At 37.9% G+C, this 17,375-nt stretch overlaps 2 protein-coding genes across 3 annotated transcripts in view; both read left to right on the top strand.

Moving 5' to 3' along the window:
- Positions 1–17,375, top strand: part of LOC126818321 (zinc finger protein 664) — a 312,810-nt gene that overhangs the window by 220,088 nt on the left and 75,347 nt on the right. The window lies entirely within an intron of this gene.
- LOC126818271 (uncharacterized) overlaps positions 1–17,375 on the top strand; it is a 66,498-nt gene that overhangs the window by 28,863 nt on the left and 20,260 nt on the right. The window contains exon 2 of one of the 2 annotated variants that reach the window (XM_050545590.2): positions 15,305–15,370. The exons of the other annotated variant lie outside the window; for it this stretch is intronic. Coding sequence (XP_050401547.1) covers positions 15,305–15,370 — 66 coding nt within the window. The remainder of the gene's footprint in view (positions 1–15,304; positions 15,371–17,375) is intronic. 2 annotated transcript variants of the gene reach the window in all.

Genomic DNA, 17,375 nt, shown 5'->3' with positions numbered 1-17,375 from the left:
CCAAGGGATCTTTTACGTGCACAACAATGTGTACACAGGACTTCACTGACAAGGGGAAACCAAGCTGGAAAATCTGGATGAACTTTCTCGGCCAATGCAGGGATCGAACGATTGGAAAGGGAAGCCAGGGTGTCTCATTGAGTAAGATATTGGCTCACTAACCTGGAGGTCTCCTGTCCGATCCCTCCGTGATAGAGAAAGATCGTTGGGATTTTCCAGTGTGGTTCCTCCTTGTCAGTTGTTGGGGGGGGGGGGGGGTGTCCCGAAATGAAATGACCTAGTTTGTGTAGAGTGGACGTTAAACCCCATTTCTCTCTCTCTCCACCTCTGGCTTGCGTTGTATCCTCCCACAGGAAAGACCCCTACGCATGCACTAAGATAATAAAGATGACAATAAGACAAATTGTCTGTGATATCACCTCCGGAGGAAGCTGACAAAAACAACAATAATAATAAGAAGAACAAGAAAAACAAAGTAAATCATTCATTTGAAATAAATACAGGAAATTGAATTACATCCTTCATCTGAAACAGGAAAGATAAACCTCATTAATTGTACATAATGAATGGATGAACTTGAACTGGGATTGAATGTCCTCCATCCTGCACCACTGACAAGAGGATAACTAATTAAACCTTATAGGAAATGAGGCATTAGGCAAGATTAGATAAAGAGCTGACAGTTCTCTCTATAATAGTTAGAGAGAGAGAGAGAGAGAGAGAGAGAGCTGACAGTTCTCGCTATAATAGTTAAAGAGAGAGAGAGAGAGAGAGAGAGAGAGAGCTGACAGTTCTCCTATAATAGTTAAAGAGAGAGAGAGAGAGCTGACAGTTCTCGCTATAATAGTTAAAGAGAGAGAGAGAGAGAGAGAGAGCTGACAGTTCTCCTATAATAGTTAGAGAGAGAGAGAGAGAGAGAGAGAGAGAGAGAGCTGACAGTTCTCCTATAATAGTTAAAGAGAGAGAGAGAGAGCTGACAGTTCTCCTATAATAGTTAAAGAGAGAGAGAGAGAGAGAGAGAGAGAGAGAGCTGACAGTTCTCGCTATAATAGTTAGAGAGAGAGAGAGAGAGAGAGAGAGAGAGAGAGCTGACAGTTCTCCTATAATAGTTAAAGAGAGAGAGAGAGAGCTGACAGTTCTCCTATAATAGTTAAAGAGAGAGAGAGAGAGAGAGAGCTGACAGTTCTCGCTATAATAGTTAGAGAGAGAGAGAGAGAGCTGACAGTTCTCCTATAATAGTTAAAGAGAGAGAGAGAGAGAGAGAGCTGACAGTTCTCCTATAATAGTTAGAGAGAGAGAGAGAGAGAGAGAGAGAGAGAGCTGACAGTTCTCGCTATAATAGTTAGAGAGAGAGAGAGAGAGAGAGAGAGAGAGAGAGCTGACAGTTCTCCTATAATAGTTAAAGAATAGAGAAGTGTGAGGAAGATATTGTTGTCAACACTTTATAATATATAAAAGACATTTCTCTTTAACTCAATTAAATATTTCTTTATCTTTCAACTTTGACAACAGATATATTTTCCTCACTTGGAATGGAGAGGGGTGGGGTGGGGTGGGGTGGGGGGACTAGTGTGAGGAACAATATTGTCATCACTTTATAAATATAAAAAAAAAATTAGATTAAGAGCTGACAGCTCTCGCTATAATAGTTAAAGAATAGATCACAAAAACAAAATTATGCTAAAAATTTCAATTGCTTCACTCTAAACCTAAATATTAGCGATCCAATTTTTGGCTATCCTCTATTAACATTACCTTTCGTTGTTATGATAATAAACAAGTCAAAGTCTTGATTATCCATTTTTACTGTTATTTCATCCAGCACAAAATATATTCAAGTCCACTAAATATTCCAGGCTAACGATGACATCGTGAGTTGATTATGGTCTGGATAAGTTAATTTAGATACATGTAACATTTCAGGGTTAAAGAAAGACCTGCATGTACATGTGCAAAAAATAGGACATTAAACCCCATTTCATTTAAAACTTATTTTTTTTATCTAATTAATAAACATTTCCAAGGCAACAGAAGTATACGTAGATATTATTCCATTTGCATCCATCAATAAATATTGAGGAAAATAAGATACCGAGTGAGGAAGAAAAGGGGACAGACATAAAAAAAGACATTTCTTCATCCTTCAGCTATGACAACGGATATATTTTCCTCACTTGGATTGGAGGGGGGTGGGTGGTGGGGTGTGTGAGGAACGATATTATTGTCATCACTTTATAATATATAAAAAAAAAGACATTTCTCTTTAACTCAATTAAAATTTCTTCATCCTTCAACTATGACAACGGATATATTTCCTCACTTGGATTGGAGAGGGGGGGGGGGGGTAGGAACGATATTGTTATTACTTTATAATTATAATATATATTAAATAAAAATATTTCATCAATGATTAAGGTGAGGAAGCATATTTACTGATTAAGTCTTAAATACATGTACATGAAAGCATCTGTCATAAGTTGATGTAAATATAATTAAAGAAAATATCAAATCAATCATCAGGAATTAATTTACTTCTTGCAGCATAGCAACCACTTATTCTGTTGCTACTGATAACAGGTCGGCCATTTGTAATTATTGCAACAAGCTGTTTCATGTTATATCAGTGGGGCTGTCTATTATCAAGATGGTTGACTGTACCAGGCCAGTTGTGAAGATCATTTCTGTACAGAAAATTTGTGTATTAGGGAATCCAAGGTTAGGGTTAGTGTTAGGGTTATCTATTCCTCTCCCTATTCCTGCCCCTAATATGCTTATCAAACACAGTGTGTGGAGATATTCGAACTACCCAACCTCCCTGTAAAATGGATGCTACCAATATTGGTCTGTTATCAAAGACCATGATTAATGCTACTGACTACAAAAAAATCATCTTGAACCCAAAAACAACCTGTTTGAACTTAATCGTATCATCAGTTGGACTTTTTGCTGCTAGATTAATCAATTTCTGGGCAGTTCTTTACAAGGTTCACAGAAAATATGTCGACATGCAGACGAACAAACATATGTTGAATTGGGTCAAACGTGAAATCTATTTAAATCAATTTTCGAGCCAATTGATTGAGCTTTGAAGTTGGGTTGTGTGTTTTAACGCGTTTTAACAGATATTGCTAGAGTCAGTGATCATATTGATCTGTTTAACACTCATGTATTCATTTTATAGTGGGGAGCATCGAGTGTGTATTTAGGAGCATCGGGGGGGGGGGGGGGGTGAAGTGGTAAAAAATACACAAGGAAACAAATTTTGAAAGTTAACCCCCCATTGTTCCACAACTCATCCCAAATCCCAAATGTCAAAATGAGGAAGGGTGTATTATAAGAAGCTACACATATTTTGTTCCCCACGCCACCACAATTGACTTGAAATAGGATGGAAATGCTGTTCCTCTCTTTCACACAAAGTAAGGAACGTCGCTCCAAACGTGCTATCAGTAGCTTGTCAACTCCAGGGTAAGATACATGTAGCCGCCACAATTGACTTGAAATAGGTTGGAAATGCTGTTCCTTTTTTTCACACAAAGTAAGGAACGTCGCTCCAAACGTGCTATTAGTAGCTTGTCAACTCCAGGGTAAGATGCATGTAGTATTTAGCCAAGGCAGTGGCATGTGGAGTTATTACTTCTGGTAAAGTGACATGACAACCTGCTCTCAATAATGTTGGACATGTTCATCACTGTAAACCAACATTATTTTGATTTGCCAGCTAATTTAAGAATTATAATTGTCGAACAATGTATTAGCCGGGGGTTTATAAGATTCAAGGACATGCAGAGAGGGAGAGAGAGAAATGGGGTTTATCGTCCACTTCGGGACTTCGCTTGAGTGTGTAGGGGTCTTTAGCAGTGTCAGGAAACCAGAGGACCCGGAGAAAAGCCACGAGGTTGGACAAGCGACCCAAATCCTTGTCACAAGACAACTATAGAATCAAAATCAATGGCATGTAACTTCTAGATGACCATGATATTGTATGTTTGAACTCAATTCAAAGACTGCATGTGGTTTGTTTTTTTTATACATTAATAATAACATTATTACCTTGAACAAGAATCAATTCAACTCACAAATAGACTATCTTTACTGTCTGTTATTGTAAGAGTTGGTTTTTTGTTCTTTCAAATTAGTTCAACTTTAAAATAATATGTTCTGCCATTTTGGTAATTTTGTCGTCTGCTATTGAAGAAAGTTTCACATCTGCTGTGTTTGTGAAGAAAACTGTAGAATATGATCTGACCGGAATATAATTAACTCGTTGAAAAAAAATCCTGTAGAAATCTGCAGAATGTAACAGGAGCATTCTGTTAATAAAATCGCCTGTCAAATGAAATACGAGAATAAAAGGTTTGCTGTGGTATCGTGAAATAAAATTAATAGATAATAACATGGTGTTTAATTAATGTCTTAGTTTCTTCATCGACCGGGATACACAATGCATTGTTGTCTATGGAAATGAAATGAAATGAAATGGGGTTTAACGTCCTACTGTTCTGCTCCTAACCTGGGCTAATGAAGACGGGCATACACCATACAGTGTGTCTATGGAGTTGAATGTTGCCAGGGCAGTGGCGCTGCAGAATACTCTTATCTTGATTTCCAACTGTCGGGGTATCTTTAACATACTTATTAACGAGACCTTGTTTCTTTTTTTTTTATCTCATCCAAAGGACTAGACACCTTTCTTTATCAGACTCCTTTTTGTTCAAATTAGGGATTTGTCTGCCTACCCTTGGCAGAGCCTCCTTCCTGTGTCTACCCTTATCAGACCCTCCTTCCTGTGTGGATTAGGGGTTTGTCAGCCTACCCTTGTTAGACCCTCCTTCCTGTGTGGATTAGGGGGTTGTCAGACTCTCCTTCCTGTGTGGATTAGGGGTTTGTCAGCCTACCCTTGTCAGACCCTCCTTTCTGTGTGGATTAGGGGGTTGTCAGACTCTCCTTCCTGTGCGTATAGGGATTTCTTGTGACTAGAAATTACATGTAGCAATCATTTGACTGATGATAATAATACATGTACATGTTCTCTTCACATTCATATGATGGAATATCCCGTTTCAAGTGGTTTTCAATGTTTTTAATAGGAGATGTATTACAGGTCGATTTGTGTAGAAATATTATATGTTTTAAATGTTAAAACTACGTATCTCACATCTTGATATTTTACATACATGTTATTTGATATTTTAAATGTGTTATTTGGGGTTTATAGAGGCTGGTAAATGATCCACATGCATCTTTTTTTAAATGTTTTATCAAGTTAGACATTCTCCTACAACTAAGACAGATATTGTTGACTTTAAACATGCATTATGCAAGAGCTAAATCTGCCTATTGCAGGTCTTTCTTTAGGCCTGAAATGTTATCTAAATTATTAATTAGACATTAATTAACCTATCCAAACCAGAATCAACTCTAGATGGCATCACTAGCCTGCAATCTTTAGTGGATTATGAGCCGATTTACTGCATAACTTTCCTTCACGATTTAACAATTAAATGGATAATCGAGACTATGCTGTTTATCGTAATGATGATCGAGGCTAGGCGGAAATTTCAACCGCTTATACTCAATTCATAGTGGATCAATTTGAATGAAATTTTCAGCAAATTGCCTTTACATTATCTAGTTTTTAACTATTATAATTATAGTGAGAACTGCCAACTCAGTATCGAATCTCCCATAATGTATCTTTAAACAATAAAATATATAAATATTTAACATCCTGTCTTCATAGCCCTGTCACAGCAGAACACGAGGACATTAAACCTCATTTTAACATAAAAATTATAACTTTCCTCTCTATCACCCCCCTCCCTCTCTCTCGCTCTGGAGTATTAAAACATTTATTTATTGTATGAAGAGAAGAGTGATATTACATGTAACTGTGGTATTAGATCACTGCTACATGTATATCTACATGTAGCTTCACATCTCATTCCCATCTCCCCTCTCTCTCCCTCTCTCTTTCTTGTACCCCTCCTCCCCCATCTCTCACCATCTTTCTTGTACCCATCCTCCCCCATCTCTCTCTCCCCCCTAACTCCTATCTCCCCGCTCTCTCTATCTTTCTTGCCCCCCTTCCCCTATCTCTCTCTCCCCTCCCTCCCATCTCCCCTCTCTCTTGTCCCCCCTTCCCCTATCTCTCTCTCCCCTCCCTCCCATCTCCCCTCTCTCTTGTCCCCTCCTCCCCATCTCTCTCTGCCCATCCCTCCCATCTCCCCTCTCTCTCTATCTTTCTTGTCCCCCCTTCCCCCATCTCTCTCTCCCCTCCCTCCCATCTCCCTTCTCTCCCTCTTTCTTTTCCCGTACCTTCCCCTACATTATCTCTCTCCCCCCTCCTTCCCATCTTCCCTCTCTCATCTCCCCACTCTCTCTTGCCCACATACCCCCATCTCTCTGTCTCTCTCTCCCCCTCCCACCCATCTCACCTCTCGCCCTCTTTCTTACCCTCTCTCTTGCCCTCCTACCCCCATCTCTCTCTCTCCCTCTTTCCTATCTCTATGGAGTTCTTATATAAAGATTGATATAAGCTGCCATGATTGTAAAAAGATGTTTTAATAAAATTTCCACTCAACAACAATCGCCATTGATTTTTACCATTTTACCGTCTGCTACTGTACATGCCAATATCCTTCTACTGTCTATATTACATTTGTAAGAAGCCTGTTGATTGGCTATAGGTCACCCTGATAACATCTCTTTCTTAAAGTGCTTTATATCGTCCATAATGAAATTTGTTTCGTGGATATCCTTCAGATCTATTTTAAAACGTTGAAAGCTGATGAATTTGTTGGACTGGCTGTGTGATAGATGACAGTCTCGAGACAAAGAAATTCTTCTCAAATAATTGGATCATTGCGCGTTTACTCTGCTGATAAATCAATCTTATTCTCACGAGACTTCTAAGCCAGAAGTTTTTTGGACAAAGTGTCTAAAATCTATTTGAAATCTCATTGAATTCCTTCAGTCTTTCCCACCTTCTTGACAGAAGCCACAGAAGTAGTTTACACATTACAGCATCGTTAAAATGCATCATTTCCAATTTTTTCAGACAATATTTAATGGTTCATGGCTTAAATTGATTATTTTTAACTTTTAATTAAACATACCTTATGCACGAGCTAAATCTGCCTATTGCAGGTCTTTCTTTAGGCCTGAAATATTATATAAACTATCAATTAGACATTTATTAACAACTCTTGATGCCAACTTATGTGCTCGATTTTCATTAGATTAGAATCTGATCAGCTGTTCAACGCCCATTGATGATTAACTGCAAAAGTGAATAATCAAGACATTGTTAATTATCGACAGCGGTAACAATGACAATCGAGGCTACAGTGATTTTAAAATAAGATTTTCTTGGCTCTGAGTAACGTAATTTGACTGAAATTTTCAGCATAACCCCCTTACATTATCTACATGTAGTATTTAACTATTATAGTGACTGAAAACTGACAGCTCTTTATCTAATCTCCCATAATGTATCTTTAATTATAACTATCCAGTCTACATTTGTAAGTCTTCTTACATAATAGGGGGGGGGGGGTTGTATGACTGAATGGTTAGCGTGCGCGCGCTGTATCATAAAGTCTGTCATTGAGTCGACTGGCGTGGTTTCGAATCCCCGGTTGTACGTGACAAGGAGTAGGGTCGCCTGTCCAACCTCGTGGGTTTTCTCCGGGTCCTCCGGTTTCCTCCCACTGCTAAAGACCCCTATGCGCAAGCGAATTGTTGAAATAAAATTAAACCATATGTTAGTCCCGAAATGACCTAGTTTGTGTCGAGTGAACGTTAAACCCCATTTCTCTCTCTCTCTCTCTCTCTCTCTTACATAATACCGTGTGAGCTGTATCATGAGGCCTGTCATTGAGTCAACTGGCGTGGTTTCGAATCCCAGGTTGTACTTGACAAGGAGTAGGGTCGCCTGTCCAACCTCGTCGTGGGTTTTCTCTGGGTCCTCCAGTTTCCTACCGCTGCTAAACCCCAACACGCAAACCCATTTCTCTCTGTCTTTAAAATTGAGCTTAAAGACAGTAATGATAGAGGTGAATCAGCAGAATGGTATAATTACTGCTGGAAGGTAAATCTTGTCTGTTACTGGGGTGTATAGCATGACAGGACGTGATTAAACATTGTTTATCATACCGGGAAATACGACCAGAGATTCCTAACTATTGTCGTCAGACCAACTTAAAATCCCTAATTATTTTTCTCCTGGTGGCTAGAAACTAACAGGATTACGAGTTTTAGATGTATAGAGATGTGAATTCCTGCAACTGACAGTCTCTGTAATTCACAGATCTTTATTTATACTGTATAAATCATATAAAATGGAGTTTAACGTCCTACTGTTCTGTTCCAACTAGGCAAACGAAGACGGGCATACGCCATTCAGTGTGCTATGACGGAATTATTGCTCGGGCAGCGGCATTATGACCTACTCTTACAGTGTATATCAAATTCCAACTGCCAAGGGATCTTTTTACGTAAAAGAGTAGGTCGTAGTGTCGCTGTATGGAGAAAGTTTCCCTCATGGCACACTGTAGTGCGTATCTGTGTCCAGTTTAAAGCCGACTGTTTAATTTAAGCAATGAATGTCCAATTTAAAAGCATTTAATTTCCTGACCACTGTTCAAAATAACGTCACAATTAATTGTTATACATTATGTATATATAAAAGTTGAACCATGATTAAACTAACATATTCGGCCATAAATTTCTATATTACTTTATGCCTGTCCAACCTCGTGGGTTCTCTCCGGGTCCTCCGGTTTCCTCACACTGCTAAAGACCCCTACGCGGAAGTGAATTATTGAAATAAAATTAAACCATATGTTAGTCCCGAAATTACCAAGTTTATATCGAGTGGCCATTAAACCCCATTTCTTGCTCTTTCTCTATATTCTATATTACTTTATGCCTGTCCAACCTCGTGGGTTCTCTCCGGGTCCTCCGGTTTCCTCACACTGCTAAAGACCCCTACATGCAAGTGAATTATTGAAATAAAATTAAACCATATGTTAGTCCCGAAATGACCAAGTTTATGTCGAGTAGCAATTAAACCCCATTTCTTTCTCTTTCTTTATATTCCTTTGACCCTGAGGCGGTTTTTGTAAATGAGTAGCGAGAAATGGAGTTGAATTACAGACGACAGCCAAGCTAGATAAACTACACACAGAGTTTATTGATTTTTGACGAGAAAATGAAAATCAATCTGGCCCAATTAAAAATCATTATAGTATTAAATGTCGGGATCTTTCACAACAACAATGATTTAATACATGTTAATGGCGTAATGACCTAGTTTGTGTCAAGTTGGTGTGAATCTCTGGTTTCTCGCTTTACATGTGTCTTTCAGGGGGGTAGGATGGCCGAATGGTAAGCACGTGCGCATTGTATCATAAAGTCAGTCAACTGGCGTAATTTCTATTCCCCAGTTGTACATGACAAGGAGTAGGGTCGTCAAAACCTAGTTCTCAGTCTTATTTCGGTAGACAGCCGCTGTTGGTCAGTTCACCAGGTTATCTGAGGAATATCAAAATTCTGGACCCATTGTTTTAAACTATTCACGGCCATTTAATATTCTCTCTTTAGAATACTCTTGGTCATTGTATGGTCATTGTATGGTCATTCACTCCAGACTGGATAATATGTCTATATTAAGTCTGTGATATCCAGTCAATAGGTTTATAAGCTTATTGTTGATCGGTTGAAGTAGATATCATGGAGGGTTTTAGACCATTAATCTACAATAATATGTCGGAATTATGACGGGCGTAATATTAATCTCGTCTCCCTTTATATCTTCATCGATGACCATTTATTTGTCTCGGAACAGTAAACCCCATTAAGTCGAGGAGCTGTTAAGTGATTTACGATTGACGATATGACACTAGAAGCAGACGGTTCTATTTAATGACTGACCAGAAAGAGGCTGTGAAGCTATAAGTAATGAATATTGGATTAATAAAGGCCGCCATTTCATCAGTCTTGTCATCCTGCTGTTAGAAAAAAACTGATTAATGAAATGGTCTTAGTTAAATAATATCAAAAGCCGGGAGAAAAGGGGGGGGGGGGTCGAGAGAAAGAGAGATATGCAGTTCCACTGGACACACACTAGGGCCCTTATTCACAAAAACTTAAACTAAGTTACAACCAAAATTTTAAGAAATACTGCAACTTCATTGGATATATGCAAATTGATTTTACTGGTCAGCCAATCGAATTGCAGTATTTCTTAAAATTTTGATTGTATCTTAGTTTAAGTTTTCGTGAATAAGGGCCCAGATCCTTTCGTGACTAACATGGCAAGAAGGGAGGGAGGCGGGGCAGGGAGAAAAGAGAAAGAAATGCAGTTTAAGATCCACTGGACACGAACTAGGTCCTTTCGTGGCTAACATGGTGCCCTTTTAATTCAATAATTAGCAGTGGGAAGACCCAAAGAAAACCCACAAGGTTAGACAGTCGACCCTACTCCTTGTCACATACACGCTAAGGATCGAAAACATGCCACTAAAGTTGACACAATGATCTAAAACTACATTTGTTAGACAACTCTAGTTTTAGATAAGTTTGAATAAACCACACAACTTGACTCAATGACAGACCTTATGATCTAAAGTGAAATGAAATGAAATGGTGTTTAACGTCCTACTGTTCTGCTCCTAACCTGGGCTAATGAAGCTGGGCATACGCCATACAGTGTGCTATGAGGGGAATTTTGTCCAGACAGCGGTGCTACAGCCTACTCTTATATCGAATTCCAACTGCCAAGGGATCTTTTACGTGCATTCCAATGTATACACGGGACCTTGTTTTTTTGTATCATCCGAAGGACTAGACAGCTGTCCTTGTCGGGCTCTCCGTCCTGCGATCTAAAATGCATGTGTTGGACAACTGTAAGAATTTGAATCTAGTTGTAGTGTTTATTGTAATAATGGTGTGTTATATGGTAATGATTTAAACACATGGTTAATCTACAGTATTTAAAGATAGATTCTCACAAAAGTAATTATAGAGTAGTTATTTCCAATAAAAGCGAGGCAAATTTGGTATATATGGAAAAAGAGAGAGACAAATGGGGTTTAACGTCCACTCGACACAAACTAGGTCATTTCGGGACTAACATATGGTTTAATTTTATTTCAACAATTTGCTTGCGCGTAGGGGTCTTTAGCAGTAGGAGGAAACCAGAGGACCCGGAGAAAACCCACGAGGTTGGACAGGCGACCCTACTCCTTGTCACGTACCACCGGTAAATATGGAATGTATAGACGCAGAATCTTATTAGAAAAATATTGGATTCCCCGGAGTTGGCAGAAGATAATCCAAGAATTTATAGGCTTCAATATTCACGGTAAATGGACAATAATTAAAGACAAATACATTCTAAAAATGGGCCCTCCCTCAATCAATTTAGGTGACAAACATGGCTTCTAAAAATAAATTTTATATATTTTGGGGTATTTCCTCACGAATGCAATGTTTTAAGAGAGATTTGAAGCCAATTTTTGATAGATTAATTAGTTTCAATAAGTTTAGACCAAATATATCATTAAATTACCCAGTTTGTACACGGGAAGGCATCTTTAAAATGTCAGTAAATCTATTAACGCTGGAATAATCTGTAATTATTATTCACAGCTTAATCCAAACTAAAATGTACTCAAATTGATTAATTGAAAATACATTATGTAAGATTTAGATAAAGAGCTAGCCATTCTTATTATAATAATTCGAAAATAAATGATGTAAAATTAATAATTTGAAAATTTCATTTAAATTACTTTAGTGTGAGCGAAGATATTAGCCTTTGAAGGTTTGACAAGACGTGTGCAATAATTTCAACCACCGTACTGGTTGTACGAAGCTAAGTCTCGCTCCTCCATTTTTAGCTTAAATCAAAATATGTCTGAACTGTTCTTATCTATTTAATATCGGAGAAATCCGATGCCATCGAGAGTTGATTATGGCCTGGATAAGTTAATTAATGTCTAATTAATAATTTAGATAACATTTCAGACCTGATAGGCAGATTTAGCTTGATTGCATAATGTATGATTAATTCTTAATTTAACAGAATAAAACCAACTAAAGATAATCTCTCGGCTTGAATTCAGTCGGAATAAATAGAGGCCCATCAAAAATAGTCTAATATGGATGCCAAATTTTGCAGATACATGTAATGCCCATTTATTTTTTATTGATTTGACATGACCGGCCTTTTTCTGTCCGAGAAAACTGTGAATCATTATTTTACTGAAATGTCTATAAAGAAAGAGAAGAATGTGATATGCCAAGAGAGAGAGATGGCGTTTAACGTCCACTCGACACAAACTAGGCCAATGTCTGACTCACTAACCAGTAGGTTGTCAGCTTCACTCTCAGTATTGTCTGAGAAAGTTCGTTAGGATTTTCCTGCGTATTTCCCCCTTTATTATTGGTGCAGGACTGGCAAGAGACAATGTATACCGAGTAGTCATTAGGCGTAAGAGAACCTTTCACAGCTGGAATTTGATATAAGAGTAGGCCATAGTACCGCTGTCCGAGAAAAATATCCCTCATACATGTACATGTAGCACACTGTATGGAGTTTGCCATCTTCATTAGCCCAGTCTGAGCAGAGGGGGGTTGGATGGCTGAATGGTTAGCGTGCGCGCGCTGTATCATAAAGTCTGTCATTTAGTCGACTGGCGTCGTTTCCAATCCCCGGTTGTACGTGGCAAGGAGTAGGGTCGCCTGTCCAACCTCGTGGGTTTTCTCCGGGTCCTCCAGTTTCCTCCCACTGCTAAAGACCCCTACGCGCAAGCAAATTATGTAAATAAAATTAAACCATATGTTAGTCCCGAAATGACCTAGTTTGTGTCGAGTGGACGTTAAACCCCATTTCTCTCTCTCTCTCTCTCTCTCTCCAGTCTGAGCAAAACAGTAGGACGTTAAATCCCATGTCATTTCAATACTTGTATAAATCATCAAGTAGTGTGAACCCGATTGGAATGATCCAGTTGTAGTTGTTTGTATTTTAGAGGAGGGAACAGTCAGTCGTTGTTGTTTGTATTTTAGAGGAGAGCCGAAAAAAGCTTCCCTTAATCAACAAATTAAAAAAATCGCTCCCCTAAAAAAGCTCTCCCAGTTTCGATATGAAGAGTGATTTAGAAATTAAGGAGAGTGATCTGATATTAAATAGAGTGATTAGTTGTGTGTATTATTATTATTATTATTATTATTGTTCGATTTATGTAGCACTTCATTACACGTGAAGTGTTTCTAAACGCATATCACAAACATATACTTCAAACACACAGAAACAATCAAAATCAGGAGAACATACATGTAATTAAACACAGCTGCCTGTTATGCGCTATTAGTAATCACAAAAGGCTTTCAGACGATAATTTTAGTAATAAGTAGAAAATCCATGAGATTGGACAGATGCCCCTACTCCTTGTCACATACAAGTTGGGAATCGAAATCACACCACTTGAGTCAATGACAGATTAGAATATATTTAGTGTGGTGTATACACCTCATTCTTCCTACAATATTAACCAAATTATATTTTAAAACTAGAATATGGGGGTGTTGGATGGCCGAATGGTTAGCATGTGTGCATTGTATCATAATAAGGTCTGTTATTGTGTATGGGACATGGTTCTGAAGATCAATAACTGCATGTTAAGAGGTCATTCCTGGTTTCATAAATGATAATAAACCACCCATGACTTTGTAAAGGAGAGGGATTTTTAATTTTAAGGAGAGGGAGAAAAAGATCCCCTCAGTCGACATTAAGGTGAACGGCAGGCGCTTGAGAGCGATCGCTCGCCTTAAAAAACAATGATCTGTACTCAAATTGATCATTTAATTCTTAATTTAACAAATTAAACCTCATTTCATGTATTCATAAAGAATATGAAAGGATAAACTAGATAAACAAGTCTATAGATTTGATCATCTAGACATCAATAAACCCTTCATATACATGTACCAGACAGTATTATTACTGACTACACCATCTAATTAAACATAATTACTCTTATATGACGACAGAGACTACTTAGATTATCCAGACAATCTTTAATAATGACTTGATTATTAGAAGGTGATGAACTCCGACAAGCGCCAGACATACTTGTATAGAGTGTAAGACTATTGAATATGGTTTGAAGCCTTTAAAAGGCTGCAGGTTTGGGTTGTCGACTGATTTAAGGCATGATTCTAAGCCTTTAAAAGCCATAAAAAGGCAGCGGGTTTGGGTGACCGGATGAATTAACGTGTGATTCAAAGCCTTTAAAAGCCATAAAAAGGGAGGTTGGATGACGAATGGTTTATCGTGTTATATCATAAGGTCTGTCATACCCTGATTTAATTTATGTACATGTACCTGTATTCCCATTTATAAGCCCCCTAATTAAACGACCAAGGGATGAAATATATGAACTTGGATGAGAGTTAATTATGTGGACAGCAAACTGTACAGTTAAACCTCTTCTACAGTGGCCACCTCTATATAACATCCAAACCTCTGCTATAGTGGCCACCTGTATATAACCTCCATACCTCTGCTACAGTGACCACCTGTATATAACAATCAAACCTCTGCTATAAGTCAAACCTCTGCTATACTGGCCACCATTAAGTAACAGTCAAACCTCTACTACAGTGGCCACCTGTATATAACTGTCAAACCTACACTTTACTGACCACCTCTGCTATAGTGGCCACCTGTCTAACAGTCAGACCCCTGCTATACTGACCACCTCTTTTGTTATGCACATGCATGTATGAATAAGAACACCGAGAGATTTTCCCTTCCCATGTTTTCTAAATTCTGTTTTTCTTTCCGCATGTTATCATTTTTATGTTATCCTATCATTTTGTACTCTGTTATGTTGATTATAATCATTTTTATGTTATCCTGTCATTTTGTACTAGACCTGTTATGTTAAATATAATCATTTTTAATTTTATTTTAATTGTTTATGAATTTGATATTAATATATTTACTATAGACCCGTTAATTACTTGATATTATTCTAATGGATGTCATCAGCATTTGTTCTTCAGTTTCCTTTCCTACGAAATGACCTAATTTGTGTCAAGTAGACGTTAAACGCTCTCTGTCAGATTAAAATGTTGATGACATCACTTTATTTAACAGACATTATAATGAATCTTTCTCGTCAACAAAATAACGAGACTAATTAAAGTTCACTAATTAATGTTTCTACTGTTTTTATTAATTGTTTATTAATTAGTTTAAAATCATAGCATGTTAACATTTTATATGTTTCAGTCGCCATCATCTTCCCATCATGCATCAGATAGTTTTATTGACATTGATTATTACAGCATGCAGCAAGTAAGTTTAACTTTCATATCATATACAGGTGTCGCGACATGACGATATCATATGCAAGTGTCTTGACAATTGGTCGCGAATCTCCACAATATTATATACAGGTGTCTCGACTCCTGATTTCATATACAGGTGTCTTGACTCTACGATATTATATACATGGTGACATGGTGTCACGATAAACGAGTGGTTGGAATTCTAGACTAGGTGTCTTGATAGACAAGTGATCAGAGTTCTCGACAAGTATATATGTATGTATATGAATTTAACAACTGACCTTCGGCCTTAATGATAGGAAATAAGGTCGCCTGTGTAATCCCGTGGGTTTTCCCTGGGACCTCTGGTTTACCCCCACTTCTAAGGACCTCTAAGCAAATTATAGAAATAAAATATTTCCTTGATGTTAGTCCCAAAATAACCTGGTTTGTGTTAAGTGTTTTTGTGTCCCATATCTTCCTTTTATTCCTCTCTCTCTCTCTCTCTCTCTCTCTCTCTCTCTCCTCCATCTACATGTATATTATTATTATTGTTCTATTTATATAGCGCTTCATTACACATGAAGTGTTTCTAAGCACATATCACAAACATTTACTTCAAACACACAGAAACAATCAAAATCAGGAGAACATAATTAAACACAATTAAACACAGCTGCCTGTTAGGCGCTATTATTCAAAGGTTTATATCCAATAAATCAACCGGCTAATCTCTATACTGATATCTCCCATATATCCCTTTCATTCTTCCCTCTCTCTCCATCTATATATCTCCCTTATCTTTCTCTCTCTCTCTCTCCCCCCTCCATTTATATATCTCCCTTTCATTATTCCTCTCTCTCTCTATACATGTATATCTCCCTTATACTCTTTTCATTCTTTTGTTATTCTCCCTTTCTCCATCTATGCATCTCTCATTCTTCCACATTCTCTCTCTCTCTCTGGGGGGGGGGTGGATGGCTGAATGGTTAGCGTGCGCGCGCTGTATCATAAAGTCTGTCATTGAGTCGACTGGCGTGGTTTCGAATCCCCGGTTGTACGTGGCAAGGAGTAGGGTCGCCTGTCCAACCTCGTGGGTTTTCTCCGGGTCCTCCGGTTTCCTCCCACTGCTAAAGACTCCTACGCGCAAGCGAATTATTGAAATAAAATTTAAAAAAAAAACAAAAACAAAACAAAAAAACATGTTGGTCCCGAAATGACCTAGTTTGTGTCGAGTGGACTTTAAACCCCATTTCTCTCTCTCTCTCTCTCTCTCTCTCTCTTTCTTTACATCCACTGTATCATCATTATTCTGTCTCTCTTCTTCCCTCTCTCTCTATCTATCCATGTTGAATAAATTCTATGTAAATTGCGGGTTATTAAAGTTAATGATGGTAGCGGAAGATTGAATCCTCCATTAAAAAAACCAACTCAATATTGGTTGATTACATCCATCAGTACATTGACCTATAGACTTGTTTATCACACCATACATTAGTGTATCAAATAAGAACTAGTCTTTATTAACTAGCCCAGTGAAGTGAACAATCTAATCAATGGACTTGTCAATCAAACATCACTATAATTAAGAGATACTAGAACGACCAGTCATAAGAATGATGCTGGTAGACTGTGATGTCCTAACACGTCTATTAGGCTGTATCTACAGGAAATAAAAATAATACTTGTTTCTACATGTACATGTACATGTAGATGTTTGCTACAAATAAAACTTTTCACTCCAGTAAAACTGGCATATCATATAATTGCAACAGCAATTACATTTGCCATAGCAAAAACGTGATCTACCTACTTACTTGCAATCTCTGTATAAAACAGTACGTAGGAGAAACGAAAAGATTGTTTCGAATTAGACTTAAAGAACATTATACTGATATCACCCACAAGAGAGACACCCCAGTTGCCTCTCACTTCCACCTACCGAGCCACTTCTAGTCGAAACCTTGACTACCAAATAATTGAACAATTGGGTACCAATCCTGACCTCCAAAAATCTACAACCAATAGACGTA

The sequence above is a fragment of the Patella vulgata genome, chromosome 1 (genome assembly GCF_932274485.2).
Source record: "Patella vulgata chromosome 1, xgPatVulg1.2, whole genome shotgun sequence".
Classification (NCBI taxonomy): Eukaryota; Metazoa; Mollusca; class Gastropoda; family Patellidae; genus Patella; species Patella vulgata.
The sequence above is the reverse complement of the archived record's forward strand: the minus strand, read 5'-3'. Positions and strand labels throughout refer to the sequence as shown.